The sequence below is a fragment of the Geotrypetes seraphini genome, chromosome 4, assembly GCF_902459505.1.
Source record: "Geotrypetes seraphini chromosome 4, aGeoSer1.1, whole genome shotgun sequence".
Classification (NCBI taxonomy): Eukaryota; Metazoa; Chordata; class Amphibia; order Gymnophiona; family Dermophiidae; genus Geotrypetes; species Geotrypetes seraphini.
The window spans coordinates 44,562,387-44,585,895 of record NC_047087.1 but is presented as its reverse complement, the minus strand read 5'-3'; the positions used below and the strand labels follow the sequence as shown (position 1 = coordinate 44,585,895).

Sequence of the window (23,509 nt, the reverse complement as noted above, 5' to 3'; positions counted from 1 at the left end):
AGGAGTTGGGCAGGACGTGGGCCGGCTTAGATTTAGTCGTAAAGCATGTATAACCAAAAGTGATACAGCCCACGATCGACGGAACTTGGACGTTATGACTTAGACCATTTAAAACATGGTCTAAGTCACAAAAAACCACCTAAACTCACCAGATATGCACTGAAAACGCATAAAGCAGACCACCACACACTACCCCAGTGGTCACCGACCCCCCCCCCACCCTCATAAAAATTTTAATCACAACTTTAAAATTCAGCCTCCAGACCATCATCACCTGGCCGCCTGGCATAGGAAAGCCTAGTCATCCAGCACAGAGGCAGCTTAAGTCATCTTGGGGGTGGGTTAGGGACCCATAGAGAGGAGGACCTATACCCATAAGCCCCTGTAATCACTGCATTGATACTTAAACATGTGCATTGCCCTATACACCCCCAAAACCCTTTTTTACTGGCATATAAGTGGCTCCTGATGCCATAAGGGCTATTGGGGTGGTAGATAAGTGGGTCTAGAGGATTCTGGAGGTGGTTTGGGGGGCTCACCGTCACCTATAAGAGAGCTGTAGTGAGGAGAAGCCATGGCACCCTGTTTGTGAGGTTCACAACAGTGACCTGTAAGGTACCCCACTATTTAGGTGCCCTGTCTGGGTGTTCTGTCCATCACTTTGCAGGCCCCTCCCATGTCCAACAGGGCTTGTTCTAGACATTCTGGACTTGGACGGACAGTTGGACAAAAATGTGCTTTAAAGATCGAAGTTTTTAGTGGCTTGGACGATCAAATCTTCAGGATGTATAATTGGACGATTTTCGAAAGTTAAAAGACGTTGGACGTCTCTTTCGAAAATGGGACTTAGGCTCTTTTTGACTTTGGACGACTTGCGAAATGGATGTAAACGGACTTAGATGTCCCTCTCGATTATGCCCCTCTATGTGTTTGGTTGATGCAGGTGTTGTGTAAACTTAGCTGGTCAGCGCTTACAAGTGACTTAGCCAGCCAAAGTTAGATCAAATATTCAATGTAGCTGGCCATGTTTAAGCCTGAAACTGCTAATGTTCAGTAGTGATATCTCCTGCTTAATATTAGTGGTTAGCTGGTCAAACACTATTTATCGGCTAAGAGCTGTTCCTGGCCAGTTAAATAGAGCTGAATAGTGGGTGGATAACGGTTATCCTTGTTGATAAAAAAACAATTACCCTTGCTAATATATAACTTTTTGAACTGCTTATCAGGTCTGTTTGCTGTATGGCAAAATAAGCATATATTTTCCTGCTTTTGCATATATAAACTTTTCATAACATATACAGGTGCAGCAAAAAAAAAAAAAAAAAAAAAAAACCTAGATCAGGGGTATCCAACCTTTTGGCTTCCCTGGGCCGCATTGGCCGGAAAAAAATCACAAGACAGAGAAGGGAGCCGGCAAGACGGTAAACACCCGGGGGCAGCAGAGGAAAACACTGCATCGCCCTCGACCGGTGCCGCACAAAATACTTCATGGGGTTGGACACCCCTGCTCTAGATCTTTTTGCCGTTTTATCAGTGACTGTATTGAATTTCAATGAAAACATAAGAATAGTCTTACTGGGTCAGACCAATGATCCTTCTAGCCAATAGCCCATCTTCTCGGTGCCAATCCAGGTCACTAGTACCTTGCAAGAATCCACATAGTAGCAACATTCCATGCTACTGATCCAGGGCAAGCAGTGACTTCCCCCATGTGTGTCTCAATAACAGACGGTGGACTTTGCCGCCAGGAAATTGTCCAAACCTTTCTTAAAACCAGCTACGTTAACCACTCTTAACACAACCTCTGGCAACGCGTTCCAGAGTTTCACTATTCTCTGAGCGAAAAAAATATTTTCTTCCATTAGTTTTAAGGTATTTCCCTGTAACTTCATTGACTGTTCCCTTGTCTTTGTAATTTCTGACAGAGTAAAAAATCAATCTACTTTTACTCATTCTGCACCACTCAGGATTTTGTAGACTTCAATCATATCTCCTCTCAGCCATCTCTTACTTAGTTAGTCATCATATTTTCTTAAGCTATGTTGATACTATTGACATTTTAGTGCTACCACCTAAAAATTTTTATGCGTTAAAAATATTCAAGCTAAAACACAGTAAAAATAACATCATTCAAATGATGCTATTGACAATGTGTCGGAATTTCACAGTCACTGTGAATGCTCAAAGGCCTGGATTCTGTTAACGGTGCCCGCATCAGCAGGCGCCTCCAGAAATGGTACCAGCTGTGTGTCAATCACACATAGGCGCAGTTAATAGAATTGCGGCTTATGTCTAACGTAGGTGTCGATAATGTAAGCCTACATTACCGGCACCTACGTTAGATAAGAATCACATGTACAGAGGCGCCTAGCAGTGCTTGAGATCATTGCCAGCATAAACCACACCTATTTCGACCTTAGGCACCATTAGGCACATCTGTAGATGCAATGACAGCATCCTTTTTTGGAGGTGCCTATAGGCACCTACGTTTTTTTAAATGACATTTTAATTGGTTTTTAATGAAGGGGTCAATTGCCGTACCAATTGACATCAAGCAAACGCTCAGACTCCCATTAAATCCCTGTGGGCGTTGGAGTGATGATCGCAGCAGCAGCTGTTACCCTGGCTTTGTAAAAGGAGCCCTAAGTTAGGTGGTGGTAGGGTGCCTACCACCGCCTAACGTACAGCGCCATTTAGACAATCTAGCCCAAAGTGTTCAATCCCAGCTATAACACAGACTTTCAGTCACTTTGGGAAGTTCTTAACAGTCTTGCTGATTGGTCCCTGTGGCAGGCTGTCCATGATTCTTCATTTTAATTTCATATATACCACCTACAAGTTGGGAACCTCTCAAACAAAGGGGATTGTTGGATAGGCTGGAGTGAGCTTAGATGGCAACTTTAGTAGTTGGAACCTAGGACAATACCAGGTGGACTTTAGTCTATGGCCCAGAAATATCAAAGAAGAGACAAGTTAATCGAATCATGTATTTTTAATGAGAATAACTAATGGGCAGATTGGATGGACCATTTAGGTCTTTATCTGCCATCATTTAGAATGTTACTATGTTTAAAATTATATACATTAAGGTACAGTAGGAATTTTTTCCTGTCTCTCGAGGGCTCACAATCTAGAGCCCTAGAGGGGGAAAAATATCAATGGTACAAGTTTACATATTTGCAAAGGCTAATAAGGCTCATAAACCACTGTATGCCTGGCCACAAGTGCTTTATTTTTTAATCATTATTGCTTCAATTTGGCCTCCCCAGGCTGATCTTCTGAAATTCTGAATCTCAGGACGGCTGAGGGGGGGATATGATTGAAGTCTACAAAATCCCGAATGGAGTAGAATGGCTACAAGTGGATCGATTTTCACTCCGTCAAAAATTACAAAGACTAGGGGACACTCGAAGTTACAGGGAAATACTTTTCAAACCAATAGGAGGAAATTTTTTTCACTCAGAGAATAGTTAAGCTCTGGAGCGCATTGCCAGAAGTTGTGCTAAGAGTGGATAACATAGCTGGTTTTAAGAAAGATTTTGACAATTTCCTGGAGGAAAAGTCCATAGTCTATTATTGAGAAAGGCATGGGGCAAGCCACTGTTTGCCCTGGATTGGTAGCATGGAATGTTGCTACTCTTTGGGATTCTAGAATCTTGCTAATCTTTGGGGATTCTCTATAGAATGTTGCTACTATTTGGGGTTCCGGAATATTGCTACTCTTTGGGTTTTTGCCAGGTACTAATGACCTGGATTGGCCACCGTGAGAATGGTCTACTGGGCTTGATTGGACATTGATCTGACCCAGTAAGGCTATTTTTATGTTCTTATGTTAAGTCTCCAGACTAGCTATTCACCATGCCCTTCTTTCTCATCTAGTTTAAGAGAGGACTTTCTTGTAATAACTCCATTGTTATTGTTTATGTTTAGACAATCATTTCTTGTCTATTTTATGAATGTTTTTATTGTAAACCACTTAGATTATTAAGCGGATAATAAATATTTGAACAGAATTCTTTATGTTATCCTTAACATATAATCATTTCTATCATGCTAAGTTTTCCATACTATAGTATCATCAAAATCAATGATAAAATCTGTTTGTTTGTTTGTTTGTTTTTTACTGTTGTAGTGTTATGAAATTCTTACCCACATTCCCTTCCACTCCTCCCCTTTTACAAAACCGCACAAGAGATTTTTAGTGCTGGCCAATGTGCTAAATTATCTGTGCTGCTCTGATAGTCATAGAATTCCTTCGAGCATTAGAGCAACGCAGAGTATTCAGCATGCCGGCCAGCGCTAAAAACCTCTTGCACAGTTTTGTAAAAGGAGGGGTTAGTATATTGCTATTTCAAGGGTGAGGGAGACCCAGAATGCATCTTCCATTTTTTAATAATCTTGTACTTCATTTCTACCACTTGTCAGCACATCTGTGTTGGCGCTGAGCTGCAGATCTGTATGATTTCTATGACCCTGGCTCTATATATGTTGGAACTCATTTGAATAAAGAATACAGTAGTCTGACTCTTTTCCCAACAGCAAGGCCCAGGAAATTGATCATAAGTCTACCTGTAATATCGCTCCAAAAGTGAAATGTCCGAAATTGCACATACTATGGGCTCCTTTTACTAAGGTGCGCTAGCGTTTTTAGTGCACGTTGCAGATTAGTGCGCTCTGCCCCCGCGCTACGATGTAAAAACTAATGCCTGCTCAATGGTGGCGTTAGCATCTAGCATGCACGCTAAAACCACTAGCGCAGCTTAGTAAAAGGAGCCCTATATTTAGGGTTACCAGATGTCCTCCTTTTGAGGACACGTCCAGGGTTCCAGACGGCTTTTCAAAACCCAGCACTTTGTCCGGGTTTTGAAAAGCTGTGTCGGGCAGGGAGAAAGTCCGTGCATGCTCGGACTTCCTCCCTGCCCAACAAGAGCAGGCAGCGGGGGCGTGACTAGGGTGGGGATAGGCATAACTAGGCGGGCCTTGGGGCTAGGAGTCTGGATTTTCTGAAAGGAAAATCTGGCAACCCTAACTATATTGGTATGTTGACACTGTGGAATTAATGAATACTGAAAGGCCTCCTATTTACAATTTACGCTCCACAGCTATGGAATACGCTACCCTCCTATCTCAGAGGAGAGCAAAATCTCGATCGCTTCAAGAGCTCCCTGAAGTCCCTCTTATATAGAGACGCCTTTCAAAATTAAATCTTTAAATGTATAATGTTTCTTCCTAAAGGAACAAGAATCACAGGAGGCTCCAGACATCTTCCCTGTTAACCCAATTTGTGCTTCCCATGTTTGTTCCTTTTCTATAATTATTGTAATTCTACCCCTGACCCTTTTGTATCATGTTGGTCTTTATTTGTTTTGGTATATGTTCTTAACTTGTAATATTGTACATCGCTTAGAAGTATTTTAGGCGATACTATCAAATTTTAAATAAACCTGAAAAACCATTCAATACGAGTATTGATATGCCCCTTGATGCATTCCAATACATTGGCTGCAACTTAACAGCTTCAGTGCATTGTGCTGACATATTTAATGCGTTTTCTATTGTAACTGATAAATCTTTCTTCCATTCTATGCATCCTTATTTTACCACTGACTGTCTGATCTTTATTCTTCACCGCCAGACACATGGATTTACCCTTGTCTAATCTAAAGTGCATGCCACTCATTTATTACCTTTCCTAATCTGTATAGATCCTTTTGTTATTCCGTCTCTGTCTTCCTTGTGTGTGCTATGTCTGTTCAACTTAGGGAAACTGGGCTACCAGACTGCATTTGCATTTCTCCAGCTTATAAATGAATGCATAATATTGCATCTCAGTTCTCTCTACCATTCACAGAACTGGTATACTCAGCGAATTATATTCTTTCACATAGGGCTTGGTTTATTAAGAGTTTATCCCATTCTGTGTCTCTGTGAGAAACCTTTCATGGATTAAGCCTATTGCCTCTGTATTCCCTCTCCAGTCTAAATTTAATCCATCTCATTGACTTATCCCAGTACTGTATTCTTGTTTGGTTCTATAATTGTCTAACAGCTGTTACTCTGAATACTTTTTAAAAAATGGTTAAAGTACTATAGCAAAATCCAAGTTGTCAGTATAGAATTGTTTTATGAAATCTAATGCCGGCTTTACAAGTCATGCTCTACTTCCACACACCTGCAGGTTGTAGCTTAATAGAGGAAATCTAAGAGTGCTTGAAGCAGGGTCCTTGTATTTTCCTGTGGAACTACCAGTGTTTGGATTTAGTGTAACTAGGGGCAGTCTGAGAGCAGTGGCATAGGGGGGGGGGAACGGGGGTGGTCCGCCCCGGGCGCTGTCTTGATAGGGGCACCAGCATCCTTCCCCTGCTCCTTCCCCTCCCCCTCCCACTACCACATGTGCACCCCCTTCCTTTCCTCCATGACTCTTTAACGTTCCGGGCGCAAGCAGCAACCCCAGCCTGCTGCTCGTGCCAGTGTCGGCTCTTCCTCTGATGTCACTTCTTGGACCCAGTGCTAAATGATCCAATGCTGCAGCAAGGCTCATAGGAATTCTATGAGCATCAGAGCAGCGTTGGAGCATTTAGCACTCCAGGCTGCAGTAGAAACTTCTACTGCAGTTTAGTAAAAGAGAGAGGGGGAGGGGATAATGAAGTACAATAATCGAGGTTTACTAAAATTGGTGGTCTGTAAAATTGTCCAAAAATCATCATGATGCAAAAGGTATTTCAGCTGAAGAACCAATCTATAAAATTTGATTGCATAAAGTAAGTTAGGATCTGATATTATTCCCAGATTTCTAAGCGATGAGGAGCTAGTAGTCCACAAACAAGGATTAACATCATTCAACCAATCAAAATAGTTCAGTTTGTTTTTTGTTTTTACAATTAGGACCAGGTATATTCCAGAGAGATGAAAGCAGAACCACAAAGGGAGTATGGGGGGTTTGGTGGGGATAAATTTATATTTACCAGTATTACATTACCATTTGCTACTAAGGCCTCCTTTTACGAAACTGCAATAACAGTTTCTAGCACAGGGAGCCGCGCTGAATGGCCCGCATTGCTCCCAACGCTCACCGAGTTCCTATGAGCGTCGGGAGCTGCGTGGGACATTCAGCGCGGCTCCCCACGCTAGAAACTGCTATCGCAGTTTCATAAAAGAGGGGGTAAGAGTGCACACTATGGGCTGGCTTCAGCAAATAGTAATCAAAATTCAGTGCCCCCCCAAAAAAAAAAATCAATATTCTATAACAGGTGTTCTGGGATGGGCATCCTTTATAGAATAATGTGTAGCACTGAGATTTGCACTCATTTTAGGGCATGAAGAGTTGCATCAGCTGAAACCAGGTATACTGCACATTCCGGTGCACAAGGTGGGCATGGATCCGGACAGTGTACATCTTAAGGGAACACCCCTGTTCTGCCTGTGTCCCTCCCATCATTATGCCTCTTTTACAGATCCACAGGGAAACACTTAGGGCTCCTTTTACCAAGGTGCGCTAGCGTTTTTAGTGCGTGCTGCATTGCCTCGTGCGATAACCCCACACTACACACCAAGAACTGACGCCAGCTCAATGCACGGCAATGACAGCTAATGCACGGAAATGCTGCGTGTGCTAAAACCGCTAGCGCAGCTTAATAAACGGAGCCCTTTGGTGCTATTCAATAAATGGACACATAAGTGTGTTTTCACATGGATCTGCTATTTTTGCCCCGTTTTGGTACCTTGCGTCCATTAGAATTCTTTTCCATGTTGAAAACTCAGCCATATAAAGAATTTCCTATATGGGGGAGTTCAGTACATGCTTCCCAAGGCTTTAATCCACTCTCTATCAAAGATGATAATTCATAGAATCATATATACTGTAAACCAGAACCACAACTTTTAACATTCTAGGGATAATTCTTGACAATTTCCTCACTTTTAAATCTCAGGCACAGGCTGTTATGATGGGTTTTCAAGATATTAAGACATCTTAGGTGTAATAAAGCTTGTTTGTATTCCAAATCTTTTAGACTGATTGTACAAACTATGATATTTTCCCATCTCAATTATACAACATTTGTTTATTTGGGATTCAAAGAATCTGTTCGGAAAAAGCTGCAAACATTACAAAATATAGATGTGTGTTTAATATTTAGGCTTTTCAAATTCAAGAAAGTTACGCCATTATTCTTAAGGTTCCACTGGCTCCCTGCTGAAACCCGTATCATTTTAATTTATTTTTTAATTTACGATTTTGCAATCTTAAAGACAAGCCTACAATACTTGAATACAGATCCATGATAATAAAACCACTTAATTTTTACAGTGAAACAAATCACCCAACAATAAGAAAATTTGATTATTTAGTCCACAATAATGGTAGGGACCAAGAAAAGAAATAAAATACAAAGGAAAATTATATATTTCAAAGAGGACAGTAAAGGGAGTACAAAGTCGTCAGCCGTTTCGTATAGGAGAGACTATTAGCTTTATCATTACTCCTCCCCCTTTTTTAGCCATAATAAACTCCAGCAATTGCTTCTGTTCAAAAAATAAGAAATTTATACATCCAAATGATACATAACATTTTGAAGGAAATTTTAATATAAAGGATGCTCCCAAAGCTAGGACGCTAGGCCTAAATGCCAAAAAGTCCTTCCTTCTTTTCTGTGTTACTTGAGAAATATCAGGAAACAAACAAACTAATTAACCTAGAAATTGCTCATTAATATGTCTGAAATGTCCAAAGTATTAGGTCTCTATCACATTCCAAAGCAAATGTCACAATAAAAGTAGTCCTCTCAGTAATTACTTCCATAGATTTTCCAGAAAATTTGTTAGATTCATCTCACCACCAACCACTCCAGCTGTTTCAGTAGGAGTATAACATCCTAATTTATTCCCAACTAGCTGATGACCCGGCGTTGCACGGGTATTTAATTATAGCAATAACACAGTAAATGGATTGAAATAAGATACTTTATAGTGGTGAATGAAATTATTTTTTTACAGCTTTATAAAAAGTACAATAATCAAATTATAATGTGAAATATTTGACAAAATGAATACAATACAACTAACACAAAACTTGATTATAAACAACAATTTTAGTTTCACCTCCAGGAGCAAGAACATATAAATTCTTGGGTGAACCCACCCTTGATCAAGCAACATAGAGTTGTCCATGGGAAAAACAGGAGGATCTTAAATCCACTCCACAGTATGTAATAGTCTGTCCCTGTGATTTGTTGATTGTGATAGAGAATGCAAGTCTCACTGGAATTTGCAATCTCTTAAACTGAAAAGGAAGATCTGTTGGAATAAGTGGCATCCAAAAGTTTCAGTATTGATTTAAACAACTCAATATGTGGAAACTCAGGTTGAAAAAAAACTACATGTAGTTTGTTCCCGGTTCAGAATGGAACCTGTGTTCCTAGTTCAGCATATGTGAGTACTCATGTAATGTAATAACATTATGAACTGGGGTGCATGAAGGAAACAGTTACAAACACAGTTAGAACATACAAACTCTATATGTATGGTGTCCGTGGTAGAATAGAAACGATGTCCCTAGTGGTTATAGTGTCATAGAAAGTGTTTTATACTTGGAATTACAGTGAGAATGGCAGCTTATTACATTTTTTCCATTGACATGAATGGGTGAAATCTGATTTTCTGTTTGTAGCTCTGCCCACGTGTGCAGGTGGGCCGCTAGACCCCCCAGAACATATCACCCCAGGTAGTGAGGGATCAGCATACCAAGTTTTGTTCAAATCGGGCAAGCCGTTTTTGCGTTGGCAGCTTTTAACATTTTTTCCATTGACATGAATGGGTGAAATCTGATTTTCTGTTTGTAGCTCCGCCCACGTGTGCAGGTGGGCCACGAGACCCCCAGAACATATCATCCCAGGTAGTGAGGGATCAGCATACCAAGTTTCGTTCAAATCAGTCAAGCCGTTTTTGCGTGATCGCGGCACATACATACATACACACATACATACCTCCGATTTTATATACCGTATTTGCCGGCGTATAGGACGACTGGGCGTATAAGACGACCCCCCAACTTTTAGTTAAAAAATAGAGTTTTGTATTATACTCGCCGTATAAGACGACCCCTTCTTCCGCACACCTTCTCTACCGCCCCGGGTGCAGCACAGCCGGCCAGGTTCCCTTACTTTTGTGGCACTTCCCCGACCGACCGATAACAGCCCGGGTCTGACAATCCTCCCTGCCCTGTAGCCACGAATCTAAATACCTTCTTACAGCAGCTGTAAGAAGGTAATTTAGATTCGCGGTTAAGGGCAGGGAGGTTTGTCGGACCGGGGCTGTTGTCGGTCGGTCGGGGAAGTGCCACAAAAGTAAGGGAACCTGGCCGGCTGTGCTGCAACCGGGGCGGGGCGGCCGCCCCTCTCTCTTGGTAGCCACTCGAACTGCGAGGCTACTCTCCTTCTCCTTACCTGCCATGCCTGCAGCACAGAGCCGAACGGAAGTCTTCCCGACGTCAGCGCTGACGTCAGGAAGACTTCCGTTCGGCTCTGTGCTGCAAGCAGAGAAGGTAGGGAGAAGAAGAGCCGCGCGACTGAGTACATCCAGCCCCGCAAGTAAGGGCATGTAAACTGTACCCGGCGTATAAGACGACCCCCGACTTTGGGGAGGATTTTAAGGTACTAAAAAGTCGTCTTATACGCCGGCAAATACGGTATATAGATAGAGAGAGATATTGAGCTCTCAATATAAGTGGTAAATTTTTCATTGAAATTAACAATATCTCTCTCATATATCTCCATACCATTTCAACAGCTGACACAATTGGAGATTTGGGAAATTCAACATTCTCAAATTATTTTTCCTTTGCTTGTTGCAGGTTTCCGGGTATCGTTGTGTCTTTGCCAGATAGAAACCAACGTTTCAGCCACCATGCTGTGGCTTTCTTCAGGGTATGCTCTGAAGTCTGCAGTGTGCCTTTGTAAATAGTGGGTTCACTGACCTGATTGGGAACAGGGCAGTCCACCAATCTGAATTTTGGCGGGAAAGTCAGTTGGTCAGAAATTTGAGTTTTGTTGTGAAAGTCCATAGAATGTAAAAAGTCTCTGGTAGGTTTAAAGATATTCTCCCCGTGGAGCTGGGTTAGATATTCTCTCAGCACATACAATTCCCTCAGATTTCTACTCCCCAAGTGCATCGTTCTGCACTTCTTCACATTGAATTTTAGTTGCCAAACATTAGACCATTCTAACTTTTGAAGATCCATTTTCATGTTTTACACTCCCTACAGAGTGTCCACTCTGTTACAAATCTTGGGACAATCCACAAAAAGGCAAACCTAACCTTCTAACCCTTCACAAATATATTGAACAGAATTGGCCCCAACATTGATCCTTGTGGCACTCCGCTACTCACCTTTCCTTCCTCTGAGCAAATTCCATTAACCACCACTCTTTGGCATCAACCATTTTCTAATCCATTTCATCACTTTGGGTCCTAACTTCATCTGGTCATGTTTGTTCAATATTCTCCTATGAGGAATTGTGTCAAAGGCTTTGCTGAAATCTAAGTAAATTATATCTAGCACACATCCTCAACTTAATTCTCTGGTTACCCAGTCAAATAATTAAATCAAACTTGTTTGGCCCGATTTACCTTTAGTAAAGCCATGTTGTCTTGGATCTTGTAATCCATTTGATTCTAGGACTTTCACTATCCTCTCCTTCAGCAATGCATCCATTATTTTTCCAATAACCAAAGTGAGGTTTACAGACCTGAAGTTTCCCACTTCATCTCTGTGACCACTTTTGTGAAGAGGAGCCACATCTACTGTTCTCCAATCCCACAGAACCTTAGCTTTACTGGGTCAGACCAACGGTCCATCAAGCCCAGTAACCCATTCTCACAGTGGCCAATCTAGGTCACTAGTATCTGGCCAAAACACAATGAGTAGCAACATTCCATGCTACCGATCCAGGGCAAGCATTGGCTTCCCCCATGTCTTTCTCAATAGAAGACTATGGACTTTGCCGCCAGGAAATTGTCCAAACCTTTCTTAAAACCAGCTATGCTATGCATTCTTACCACAATTTCTGGCAATGCGTTCCAAAGCTTAACTATTCTCTGAGTGAAAAAGAATTTCCTCCTATTGGTTTAAAAAGTATTTCCCTGTAACTTTATTGAGTGTCCCCTAGTCTTTGTAATTTTTGATGGAGTGAAAATCAATCCACTTGTACCCATTCTACTCCACTCAGGATTTTGTAGACTTCAATCATATCTTCCCTCAGCTGTCTCTTTTCCAGGCTGAAGAGCCTAACCGCTTTAGTCTTTCCTCATACGAGAGAAGTTCCATCCCCTTTATTATCTTGGTCGCTCTTCTTTGAACCTTTTCTAGTGTCGCTATATCTTTTTTGAGATAAAGAAACCAGAAATTAAATCTTTATTGATGGAAAGTAGAGGTACAATTCTGCAGAGAGTGACTCTATGCTGTAAGCATTTCGGTATAGTGGACTATACCTTTTTCAGGAGTCTTGACCACACAGGTGGTGGTGTTAATAATGGGTTGATATCTCCTGCAGATCCAATGCTTTGGTGCATAAATATGAAAGCAATAGCGCTGTAATTGTTTTATACACGTTAAAAAAAAATGTAAGAAGAACTGGTATATAGAAAAAAGTTTTAAAATACATTGCTGGAGTTTTCTCATTGTAGTTCATCAATAAAGATTTCATGTGGAAACACCCTGATCTACCCATCTGAATAAAGCCACTATATTGTACAATCATAAGTTGGTTAGTTTCACTCCTTCCTTCTGTTTTTCTCAGAGTTTATTATAACCTATACAAAACTGCCTGAATTTCCATATGAAGGAAACTACTATGCCCTGGTACATGGATTCATCTCTGTTTGGGATTCAAAAAAGGCATCATATGAAGTAGGAGTCAAATGGAACAGGGGTGTAGAGCCCCTGAGCAGAGGGAAATAACTGGGTCAAAGACTAACAGGGTCTCATTTGAAAGATGGGATAAAAGGAAGGCTTGAAAGAACAGTCAAGTTTTAATTCTGCTCTTGCACTTTAAATAGAGGGCTAAATCCTGAGATTATATGAGCGTCGGAGCAGCGCTGAAGCATTTAGCGGCCCAGACTGAAGTAAAAACCTCTACCGCGGCGTAGTAAAAGAGGACCTAATAGAATTAAAAAAAAAAAAAAAACCTACATTGAGATTATGAAAAGCAATGTTGGTTAATCAGGAAGGGGAAATACAGTACTCCCCCGATATTCACGGGGGTTACGTTCCAGGAACCCCCGCAAATCTTTAAAAACCATGAATATGGTTTTTCATGGGGGAGACTGGAGAGAGCAGCGGGAGAGGCAGGAAAGAGCAGCTGGAACGCCGGCGAGTGAAGGAAATCACTCGCTGTATGCTCCGACCACCTCTTTCTGCACTAAAGTCGGGCCTTACCAATCAGGAGCTGCTTTTACACACAGCTCCTGATTGGTAAGGCCCGACTTTAATGCAGGAAGAGGCGGTCGGAGCATACAGCGAGTGATTTCCTTCACTTGCCGGCGCTCTGGCTTCTCTCTCCTGGCTCTCCCGCTGCCCTCTCCTGGTCAGCGGTTCACGGTCGGAAAATACTACGAATGACCGGGACCGTGAACCGCCGACCGCGAATGACCGGGGGAACATTGTATATCACAGTCATATTTACAGACTCTCAAAAGCACTATAGCTGCTGTGATTTGAACAAGTTAAAGCTTTTTTTTTTTTTCTTAATGAATAACACAACCCATTGTATAAAAATTGCTGTGGTTGAATCAGTTTGGGATTAGAACATAAATTTGGAACTGAAGATTTGTTTTTTTTCTCCTAGCAGATGTCTGAGAGGCGAAGAGCAAAAAAAACGATGATTTCACCAGAGATGAGATTTGAGGGCTGATGTTAAGATTAGAGCACAATGCTTGACAAAAATAGAGGAAGCCAACATGAAGCTCAAGAGTGGAGGGAAAATTTTTTTCCTTGGAAAAAGAGTTTGCTTCAGATCTTAGCTTGAGTTAATGAAGCTAGTGGACCACAGCATCCAAGCAAGAATATAAAGAACCCAGATCTGTGGTTGCCAGAATATACATTAGCCAGTAACTGGATGTAATCAAGATAGAAAACCCTACTTATGTCAAAATTATCCTCTTGTGTCACTCTGTTCCATTTTTGGTGCCATAGGACACTATTACTTATGCCTATCTATAAGCTTCTTAAAACTTAGGTGGGAAATTCCAATATTAGAACCAGAAATATGAAGATTTGCTTCCACCATTGACTACAATAGAAATAGAGTTTTAAAACTTTACACCTCCCCCCATTTTACTAAGTAGCAGTAGATGTTTCTACCGCAGCCCGGAACACTAAATGCTGCTCCAATATTCCTAGGAATTCTATGAGCTTCGGAGCAGCGTCAGAGCATTTAGCACTCCAGGCCATGGTAGGAACCTCTACCACAGCTTAGTAAAGGAGGGTTTAAAATACACTTCCCCCCTCCCTATTCGAGGTTTCTATGTTCACGGTTTTGATTATCTGCGTTTTTTTTCCCCAGCCTCCCCCCTCCCCCCCGTGAGAATCGCGTGTTGTCATCGCAAAAAAAATGGCCCTGGGACTTGGAGGGAGGCGATCGGAGGCGGAGGGGGGTGATCAGAGGTGGCAGGGGCAATCAGAGGCGGAGGGGGTGATCAGAGGTGGCGGGGGCAATCAGAGGCGGAGGGGGCGATCAGAGGCAGAGGGGGGCGATCAGAGGTGGCGTGGGGGCGATCAGAGCATGGACCTTATCTAGTGGTGATGCGGGGCAGTAGCGATCTTGCTACACTCCTACCCCATGCAGAGCTGTGCTTTGAGTTCCCTTAATATAGGTAGCTCCTCCTTAGGGGGAAGTGACACGGGAAGGAAGAGTCAGGGAGATAGGACCCAGGAAGTATAAGACGCCAGGCCAGAACTAGCTAGAGGAAGCCCAGGGAAAAGAAGGAGGAAGAGGTGATTCCCATATGCATCTTGGCTACAACCCTTAGATATACTGCACTGCTTGGCTGAGGTAAGCCGATATTCCTTTTGTTGCAGAACACCTGTGAGTTGCTCTGAGGTCTAGCTGGGGGTCAGACCCTATTGCCGGATCGAGGAAAATTGTTGACTGTGTTTGGGGGCGTGGCAGTCACAAGCCACAGTCCATGCTTTGGGTCGTGTCAGCTACAGGCCCCTCAGAACTATTCAAACAAAAGATTGTTCCATGTATGCCTGGCCTTGTGAAGTAACAGGGTACTTTATCTTCTCTGTTTCAGTCTGACTGTTTGTGTATTGGTTCATAGTCCACCCCGCTCGTGCTGTTACATAGACATTGCAGTATTCCATTATTTGTTTTATTAAAAAAATTCCTATCCCACTTAAATCCTAAGCAGGTAAAAAAGGATAAATACAACAGACTCTACAAAGTACCGTATTTTCACGCATATAACGCACGCGCTATACACGATTTTACAAACCGAGCATAACCATGTGCGTTATATGCGTGAGCGCGTTTTACAATTTGTTTTTTACATTGCTGGTTCCCCCCCCCCGACGTCCGATTCATCCCCCAGGCCCCCCACACAGTTTGCGGTGGAGAAGCAGCCTACCGTGGGTTCGCGATGCCAGTGAGCCCTGCACTGCTTCCTCTGCCATGGTCCCGCCCCTTCTCTGCACTGCTTCCTCTGCCGCGGACCCGCCCCTTCTCTGACGTCAGATAAGGGGGCGGGACCGCGGCAGAGGAAACAGCCCAAAGAAGGGGCGGGACCGCAGCAGAGGAAGCAGCGCAGGGCTCACTGGCATTGCAAACCCATTGTAGGCTGATTCTCCACCGCAAACGGTGTGGGGGGGGGGGCTGGGGGATGAATCGGACATCGGGGGGAAGTGCGAGTGGTCCTTCAGGGTAGGGGGCCAGCGGTCCTTCGGGGTGGGGCATCAGGCTTTCAGGGTGGGGCGGGCCTTCAAGGGGGGGACAGGACTTCAGGGGGGGTGGCAGGACTTCAAGGGCAGGGCGGCGAGAGGAGAGTCGGGGCGGCAAGCAGCATGCGCGGTATACGCGTGTGCACGCTATATGTCAATTTATTTACATAAATGTTGTTTTCCCGCGCGCTATACCCATGTGCGTGTTTTACACGGGTGCGCGTTATACGCGTGAAAATACGGTAATAACTTTAGGATGGTTTTTTTTGGGGGGGGATGTTATTGTTACAAGATGTGCAGTTTTTTAAACAGAAAGTGGGATTATTGAAGTGATGATGGAGGCTCAGCTTTTGGGAAAGACTATTACAAGTATTTGGATAATTTCAGACCGCAACAAGATCAGAAAAGTTAGGGCTCCTTTTACAAAGGTGCATTAGTGGTTTAACGCACGTAATACCGCGCGCTAAACTGCCGGACGCGCTAGCTGCTACCGCCTCCTTTTAAGCTGGCTCCTTGGCCAGCGTGGGGGTTAGCACGTGATGAAAAGTCGAGCACGTTAACCCCGCTAGCGCGCGTTTGTAAAAAGAGCCCTTAGTTTTCCTTCTTTACAAACAGTCTCAGGACTGGAGCTATTTAAGAACATAAGAATTGCCATTACTGGGAAAGACTGAAGGTCCGTCAAGTCCAGTATCCTGTTTCCAACAGTGGCCAACCCAGGTCACAAGTAGCTGGTAAGATCCCAAAAGAATAAAACAGATTTTATGCTGCTTATACTAGGAATATGTAGTAGATTTCCCAAAGTTCATACCGGTTTATGGACTTTCACTTTAGGAAATTATCCAAACCTTGTTTAATCCCTGCTAAGCTAACTGCCTTCACCACATTCTCCAGCAATTAATTCCAGAGTTTAATTACACATTATGTACACCTACTATTGTTCCAGAATAGCTACTCTTTCTAACTCGAGGTAATTCAATAAGTGGGTACTTCCTTTTGGATGTCCCTGTGATGTATGGTGAAAGCCTATTTTTAAGGGCACCTGGCCACTAGATTCAATTACAGAACACTTGCACAATTCAGTATCAGGGTCACCTAAAATCTAGGTGATCATAGTTACATTAGCCATAGATTTGATGACAGGCAACACAATTCTTGATGGCTATAGCAAAATTTGATAAATTGAGCACTCAGTATGTTAAAATTTTCCAATATAAAAAGGTTCTCAAATATGGAGAGATATCTAATAATCTTCTGTGATGTTATAATGCCTATAATTCACCTCAATAATCACAGCTCTAAATAATATATAATATATAATAAATATTGTTATGAAAAACTCAGACCCTGAACCCGTGAACTGGTGATAACACCAACTGAGGTTCAATAGGGGACCATCATCGTTTCCACCGTCCCCTATTACCATCCAATTATTGCTACCATACAGAAAAAGAAAAAAACTTATCTGATCTGGATGGAATAAAGCTGATACTGAACCCCAGCAGCGTTGAAAGTGACTTGTGCAGTTTAAACCATTATCTATCTTTATTGATTGTTGTTTACTCCATTCTAATGACCCTGTCCCCCCTGACATCAGGATAGGCTACCTAAAAACGGGATGGTCCCGTTCAAAACGGGACATATGGCCACATTATCCACATCTCATGAAGGTCCAAACCACTGTCTATGCACGTGAAAATTAGAATAACACTTATCTTTAGCTGGAGAATCAAACACACAGTTGAAAGTCCCCAAATATTCACAAAATGTTCAATTCTTCAAAAACTCCAATAGTTCCAAAAATTTCACTACTCCAGCAGAATAATGCATAATCCCATCAAGGCTGCGTCAGGGGAAATCAGATCACCACCACAGTCAGAAGTTCCCTGTTTTCAGGGGCAACTATTTCCAGGGCACTACCACAGTCAAAGGTTCCCAAAATGCATCATGTCTTAAAGAAATCCCAGAATGCACCATACATTAAAAAAATGCAAACCATTCCACTTTTTGGATTTAAACCCCACGGCCATATTGTATTTGAAGAGAAAATCAATTTCTGTTCCAGCAGCAGCTGAGATCATCTCTTCTTAATATTGCCTCGACGTGTAGATGATGTGCAATAGTTTAGCACAGTGCAAATAAAATTTATTGAAAGAATGATTTTTATCAGTATAACGTCATGCCAGAGTATCCACTTCTCTTCTGTGTTTGATGTTATAGTGACATTCAAAGAGCGGCGTTTTCAACGGTCTCAAAGTACGACCCTTGTAAATATGTTAATTTTATGGCTTTTGTCATATTGAGAGCCAATAGTGCACAGATTTGAATGATTTCCCCTGATGCAGCTTAGCGACAGTAACCACTGGAGGATTAAAGAGGGGTTGTGCCTTAATCCCTCCAGTGATCATCTATTCATTTAGGGCGCCATTTTATACCCTGGACATGACTGGGATAGATCTAACGTAGGACGTCCTTTTTTTTTTCCTTGGACATTTCTTCACATTCGATTGTTGCTGTTGGGGGATCATAAATTTAGCCCCCCTCCCCAGACTCACCCTAACCACAGCCATAGCATGCCCCCTTTGCTATTTGGATAAAGTGCAGTGTTTGAAGTCCAAATTCTGCCTTTTGAAAATCATGATTTGGATGTTTCTGCTTTTTCTGGACGGACTTTTTTGAGCATTTTGAGACATCCATTTGCTTTGAGAACGAGCACCATAGTTAAGTGGTTTAATTTAGGACTTTGGGACTGGTTTTTTTTTTTTCAGTATATACGAGTATAACAAGCCTCAGTCTATTGGAGACTCCTTATCTTAGCCTAAATCATACATTTTATAGCTGGAAAGCCAGAAGTATCATAAATAGAAATTTAAATCACTGTCAATGTTAGCAGATAATGTGTTGTATAAAATATCAACAAAATACATCTTTCTTTCCTTTTTATTACTTGGTTACTTTTGAAATGTATTAGCTTACCCTTAAACTATGTGTTTTTACATGCTGCAGTTGTAACATAATGGCATTAATATTTTAGAGAACCTGTATTTATAGATCTTTATTTAGAAACAATGCAGTGGGTCTGCAGATCTCTGAATCCTTCTGGAATGGTGCCCTCCAAATAATGATAAATTACTTGTGCAGTATGCCATTTGCTAATTATATTCATGATTTACTGCAGAGCAAGACTTAAATCATTCATTTCAGTCTTGCGTAACACTGCCATAAAATTTTTAGGTATAAAAATGGTTTTCCATGTGTATAATTTAAACAAATTTTCGAGCTGTTGTATACAAATAATATTGCAGCCATCCGTTTGCTTCATAAGACTCTCTTTTTTTTTTTTTTTGGAATTTGTACATTTAATGATCGCTGTGACTGAAATTGTTATGCTTCATGTTCATAATCATAGCTTTTAAATCTACAGTAGTTTTCACGTGTTAGATAAAGAGAAAGATAGCTCATTGTGATTAGTTAGGTATCGTGCCAATCTTGAATAGCAAAAGGAGATGAGAATTAAAACTTTGGGCTATGAATTATTCTCCTTTTAAGGAAATAACTATGCTAAATAGCAATTAAAGTTTGAAATGCATTGTTTTATAAGGCAAATGCTGATGCTTCTTAAAATGCGGTTTCACCTAATTATGATAAATATTAATAGTTTTTTTTTTTTTCTTGTATAAATTTGCAGGTGAAAAACCATACAAATGCCCTCATTGTGATTATGCCGGCACTCAATCTGCTTCACTAAAATACCACTTAGAACGTCATCACAGGGAACGACAGAATGGATCTGGATCTCTTTGTGGTCAGCCCCCAAACCAAGAACACAAAGATGAACCATCAAGCAAAGGGGCTCTTTTTATTAGACCTGACATTTTGAGAGGCACCTTCAAAGGCTTACCTGGTCTTGATTTCAGAAGTGGAATGATCTCACAGCAATGGACATCTTCAGTGCTTTCTTCCAGCGATCGTCAAGCACAAGCCACAAGTTTGGTGTCAGAGGTGCCTTCAGAAAATCTAAAGACTTCAGAGGCATCCTCCAAAGGAACGAATGTCTCTGAATTTGGGCGTGCCTATCAGAATATGGTTGGAAATGGTGTGAACTTTCCTGGCTCTTTGCAGGCTTTTATGGACAGTTTTGTCCTCAATTCTTTGAAGAAAGAAAAGGAAATGAAGGAAAAAGCCCAGTCTGACACTCTTTCCACTAAAGTTCTTGGAGCTGATAATGGTGAAGAAAAAATGGTGAGTAAGTCCTCACAAAGGAAATCAGAGAAATCTCAGTATGAACCCCTTGATTTGTCTGTGAGGCCTGATGCCACATCTCTTCCAGGTTCATCTGTGACCGTCCGAGATAACATTGCCTGGCATGGCTGCTTATTTTGCTCCTTTACAACATCCTCAATGGAGTTAATGGCACTTCATCTCCAAGCAAATCACTTGGCCAAAGCTAAGTGTAAAGAAAACGCTTTGGGACCTACAGGAAATAGTAAAGATCAATCAAGGGAAGCGTCAGTTTCTTCAAATAAAGTCGGTATTCCCTCCTCTTCAGTACAATCTAATAAAGAAACAATAGTTTCAAAACTGATCAATCAACTGGATTTGACTTCTGAGAAAATGCCCCAAGGACACAATAAAGAACACCTGGGAGAGCAGAAGAATGTCATTTGGTCCAGTCATATGGATCCTACATTTAATAATTTTACAACAGACTTCTACAAGCAGTTTGGTGCATATCCTAATACACTTGGCACTGGGATGCAAAATTCTTGTGCTAGCAATGAAGCCGAATTAAAATCGCATCATGAGGATATCGCAGAGATTCTGCCTTGTGACTCTGTAAATATGAATGCTACTGATGAGCTTTCAGATGACAGCTCATCTGAAGATATGGAGACCTGCCAAGAAGATCATGATGATGATGATGAGGAGGAGGAGGAGGAGGAGGAGGAGGAAATAGAAACAGACCAGCACTTGCCTGGTTCTCAAGTTGAAAGTGGTGATGAAGCTGACAATAGTCAAAACAGGGTGGCCTCAAAATCAATGCAAGGACTTGCATCAATATTGCCACAAACTTTAGAGAAGCAGTGGCAGAATCAGAATCTTCCTTCATCCCTTGAAAGTTCACAAGACAAAATGAACACAGAGCAAGTTCCTGGTCCACAGGTGAATATGTTGTCTGTCCTAAGAGCTTATAGCTCTGATAGCTTGCCAGCTTTCAATGGACTTGCAAGTAGCACAGGAAGCAGCGGGTGTGCCAAGCGATCAGACTTGTGTGGTGAGTTCCAAAATTCAAGTTCTATACAATCCTTAATCTCAGCTTTTGTCCCCCAACTACGATACAAAAATAAATAAAACCAGAAAAAAACATATAGCTTGCTAATAGGGTGATCTTATTAATACCATCCAAATTTTAAAAGGGGGTCATTTACAAAAGAGCACTACATGTGCAACGAAAAGAGATTTTATTCCAAAGATTACAAGGTGCGATGTACTTAAAAAAAAAAAAAATGATCCACTAGTTGATTTATTTGCATTGTAAATAACAACAAAACAAAAACGCCCAATTAAATTTGAAATGGTAACTTGCAAATATTTCAGTATTTTCAACACACAATTCATAGAAAGGTGGCAGGGAAATGGATACTGCTTTCAAGTTAACTTCTCACAGACTTTCATTGTTTGTTGAATGTAACTAAAATCTGTTGCATCATTTTAAAAAAATCAAAATTCAAATGCAGAATGGATGGAGAACTCCTTTACTTAACCCCCCTCCTTTAGAAAGCCGCGCTAGCATTTTTAGCGCCAGCCGCTACGGTAACAGCTCGGACGCTCATAGGAATTCTATGAGCGTCCGAGCTGTTACTGCGGGGGCCGGCGCTAAAAATGCTAGCGCGGCTTTGTAAAGGAGCGGGTTAGTTGGATACATGGGTTTAATTTTTAATTTTTTAATTTGAAGCTTTGAAGTAAAATAGATTAAGTTCTATATTTAAGGCTCCTGATATTAGGTTTTAACTGACAAATGACAGTAATGATAAATGTCACACAAGAAATAATTTAATAGTAACAATATGCTCCAAAAAAATTAATACTAACAGTGTTAGTAGCCAGCGGTGGGTTTACCCAACAGAGAATTACATTTATCACAAAAGTGAAGAAAAAGCCTCAAAACCATTTATAAAAGCCGCAATCTGTGTAGAATTTTAGTTGCTCGCTTATTTATCATGGGCATAAACTCCACATGCAAAAAATGTCATTCTCAGTTAGGGACCAAGCCCGCCACTGTGCACAGGGATACTGTTAAAAAATATTTTTATTTAGCTCAAGAGCATGGTGTTCACATTTCCAGCGCTGACTATTTTCACCTTCAGCATCGCCCTAAGACTGCTCAATCTCCTCCAGCATTGTCCTTGTTCCGCCACTTAACAGCTGCGTCAGGGATTTGCGCAACTAATCCCAAACACTGCAAATCCGTGCAGTTGGCCCAAGACGCACATCTGGAACAAGAAGATTCTAATTCATCAGTTTCTAGTGAAACCACTTCCTGGAAGATGACATAATCAATCAGCTGAAAGAGCTAATGAAACACACACTACTCTGACCACTGATTAAGACTCTTAGGCCAAATATTGAGATATTTTTTGTATGTGGAGTTTTTTATATGCCCATGATAAATAAGCGAGCAGCTAAAAAAATCTAGGTGGATTGCTGCTTTTGTAAATGGTTTTGAGGCTTTTTCTCCACTTTTGTGACAAATGTAATTCTCTGTTGGGTAAACCCACAGTTGGCTAGTAACACTGTTAATATTTATATTTTGCAGTAATAATAAATGACCATATAGGCATGAGGGCCAAATTCTTCAAATGGCGTCTCAGAGTTAGCAAGTGGTAGGCATCCTACCACCGTCTAACAAGCCAATCAGGACATACGTAAAAAATAAAATGCAGGCACTGTTCTTAGGTGCCTATCCTGCGCCTATGAAGGTGCTTAGGGATGCCTACGGATGCCTAAGGGTGGTGTGGACATGGCTTGTGCTGAAAGTGGCCTTACGCATCTGTAGGCATCCCTATGAGCCTCTGTGTGAGACCGGCGCCTTAAATATAGGCCTTTAAAATGTTAGCCTATATGTAAGGTGCCTATGTTAAAAAAAAGATGTGATTATGGATGCGGTGCGGCCCGATTGTGTAATTGGCACCTGCAAAAGATAGACATCTAAAGTTAGGCACCTAGGCTCGTATTCTCTAAATGATGCCTGAAGTTAGGCAACGGTAGGCACCCTACCGGCACCTAAATTAATTCGAAACCATTGTTTAAAATGGTACTTACAAGAAATGTTAAGGTGCCTGCCGCCGCCTGAAAAAAGACACCAGAATCGCGCTTACTTAGGTGTCTACTAGCGCCTAACACCACTATAGGCATGGCTTAATGCTGAAAATGGTGTTAGGTGCCAGTAGGCGCTTCCAGAGGCGCAATTCACGCCAAAGGTAGGCGTCTGAAACGTGGGCCTTGAATACCTTGGTCTACATTTTCAGTGCCTGCTTTTGCTGGAGGTGTGATTCTTTAAATGGCACCATCGCGTGA

The 23,509-nt window shown here is 41.7% G+C and overlaps 1 protein-coding gene across 1 annotated transcript in view; it reads left to right on the top strand.

Moving 5' to 3' along the window:
* ZNF536 (zinc finger protein 536) overlaps positions 1-23,509 on the top strand; it is a 523,230-nt gene that overhangs the window by 154,763 nt on the left and 344,958 nt on the right. The window contains 1 exon segment of the mRNA XM_033943860.1: positions 19,620-21,206. Within this exon segment, the coding sequence (XP_033799751.1) occupies positions 19,620-21,206 (1,587 nt within the window).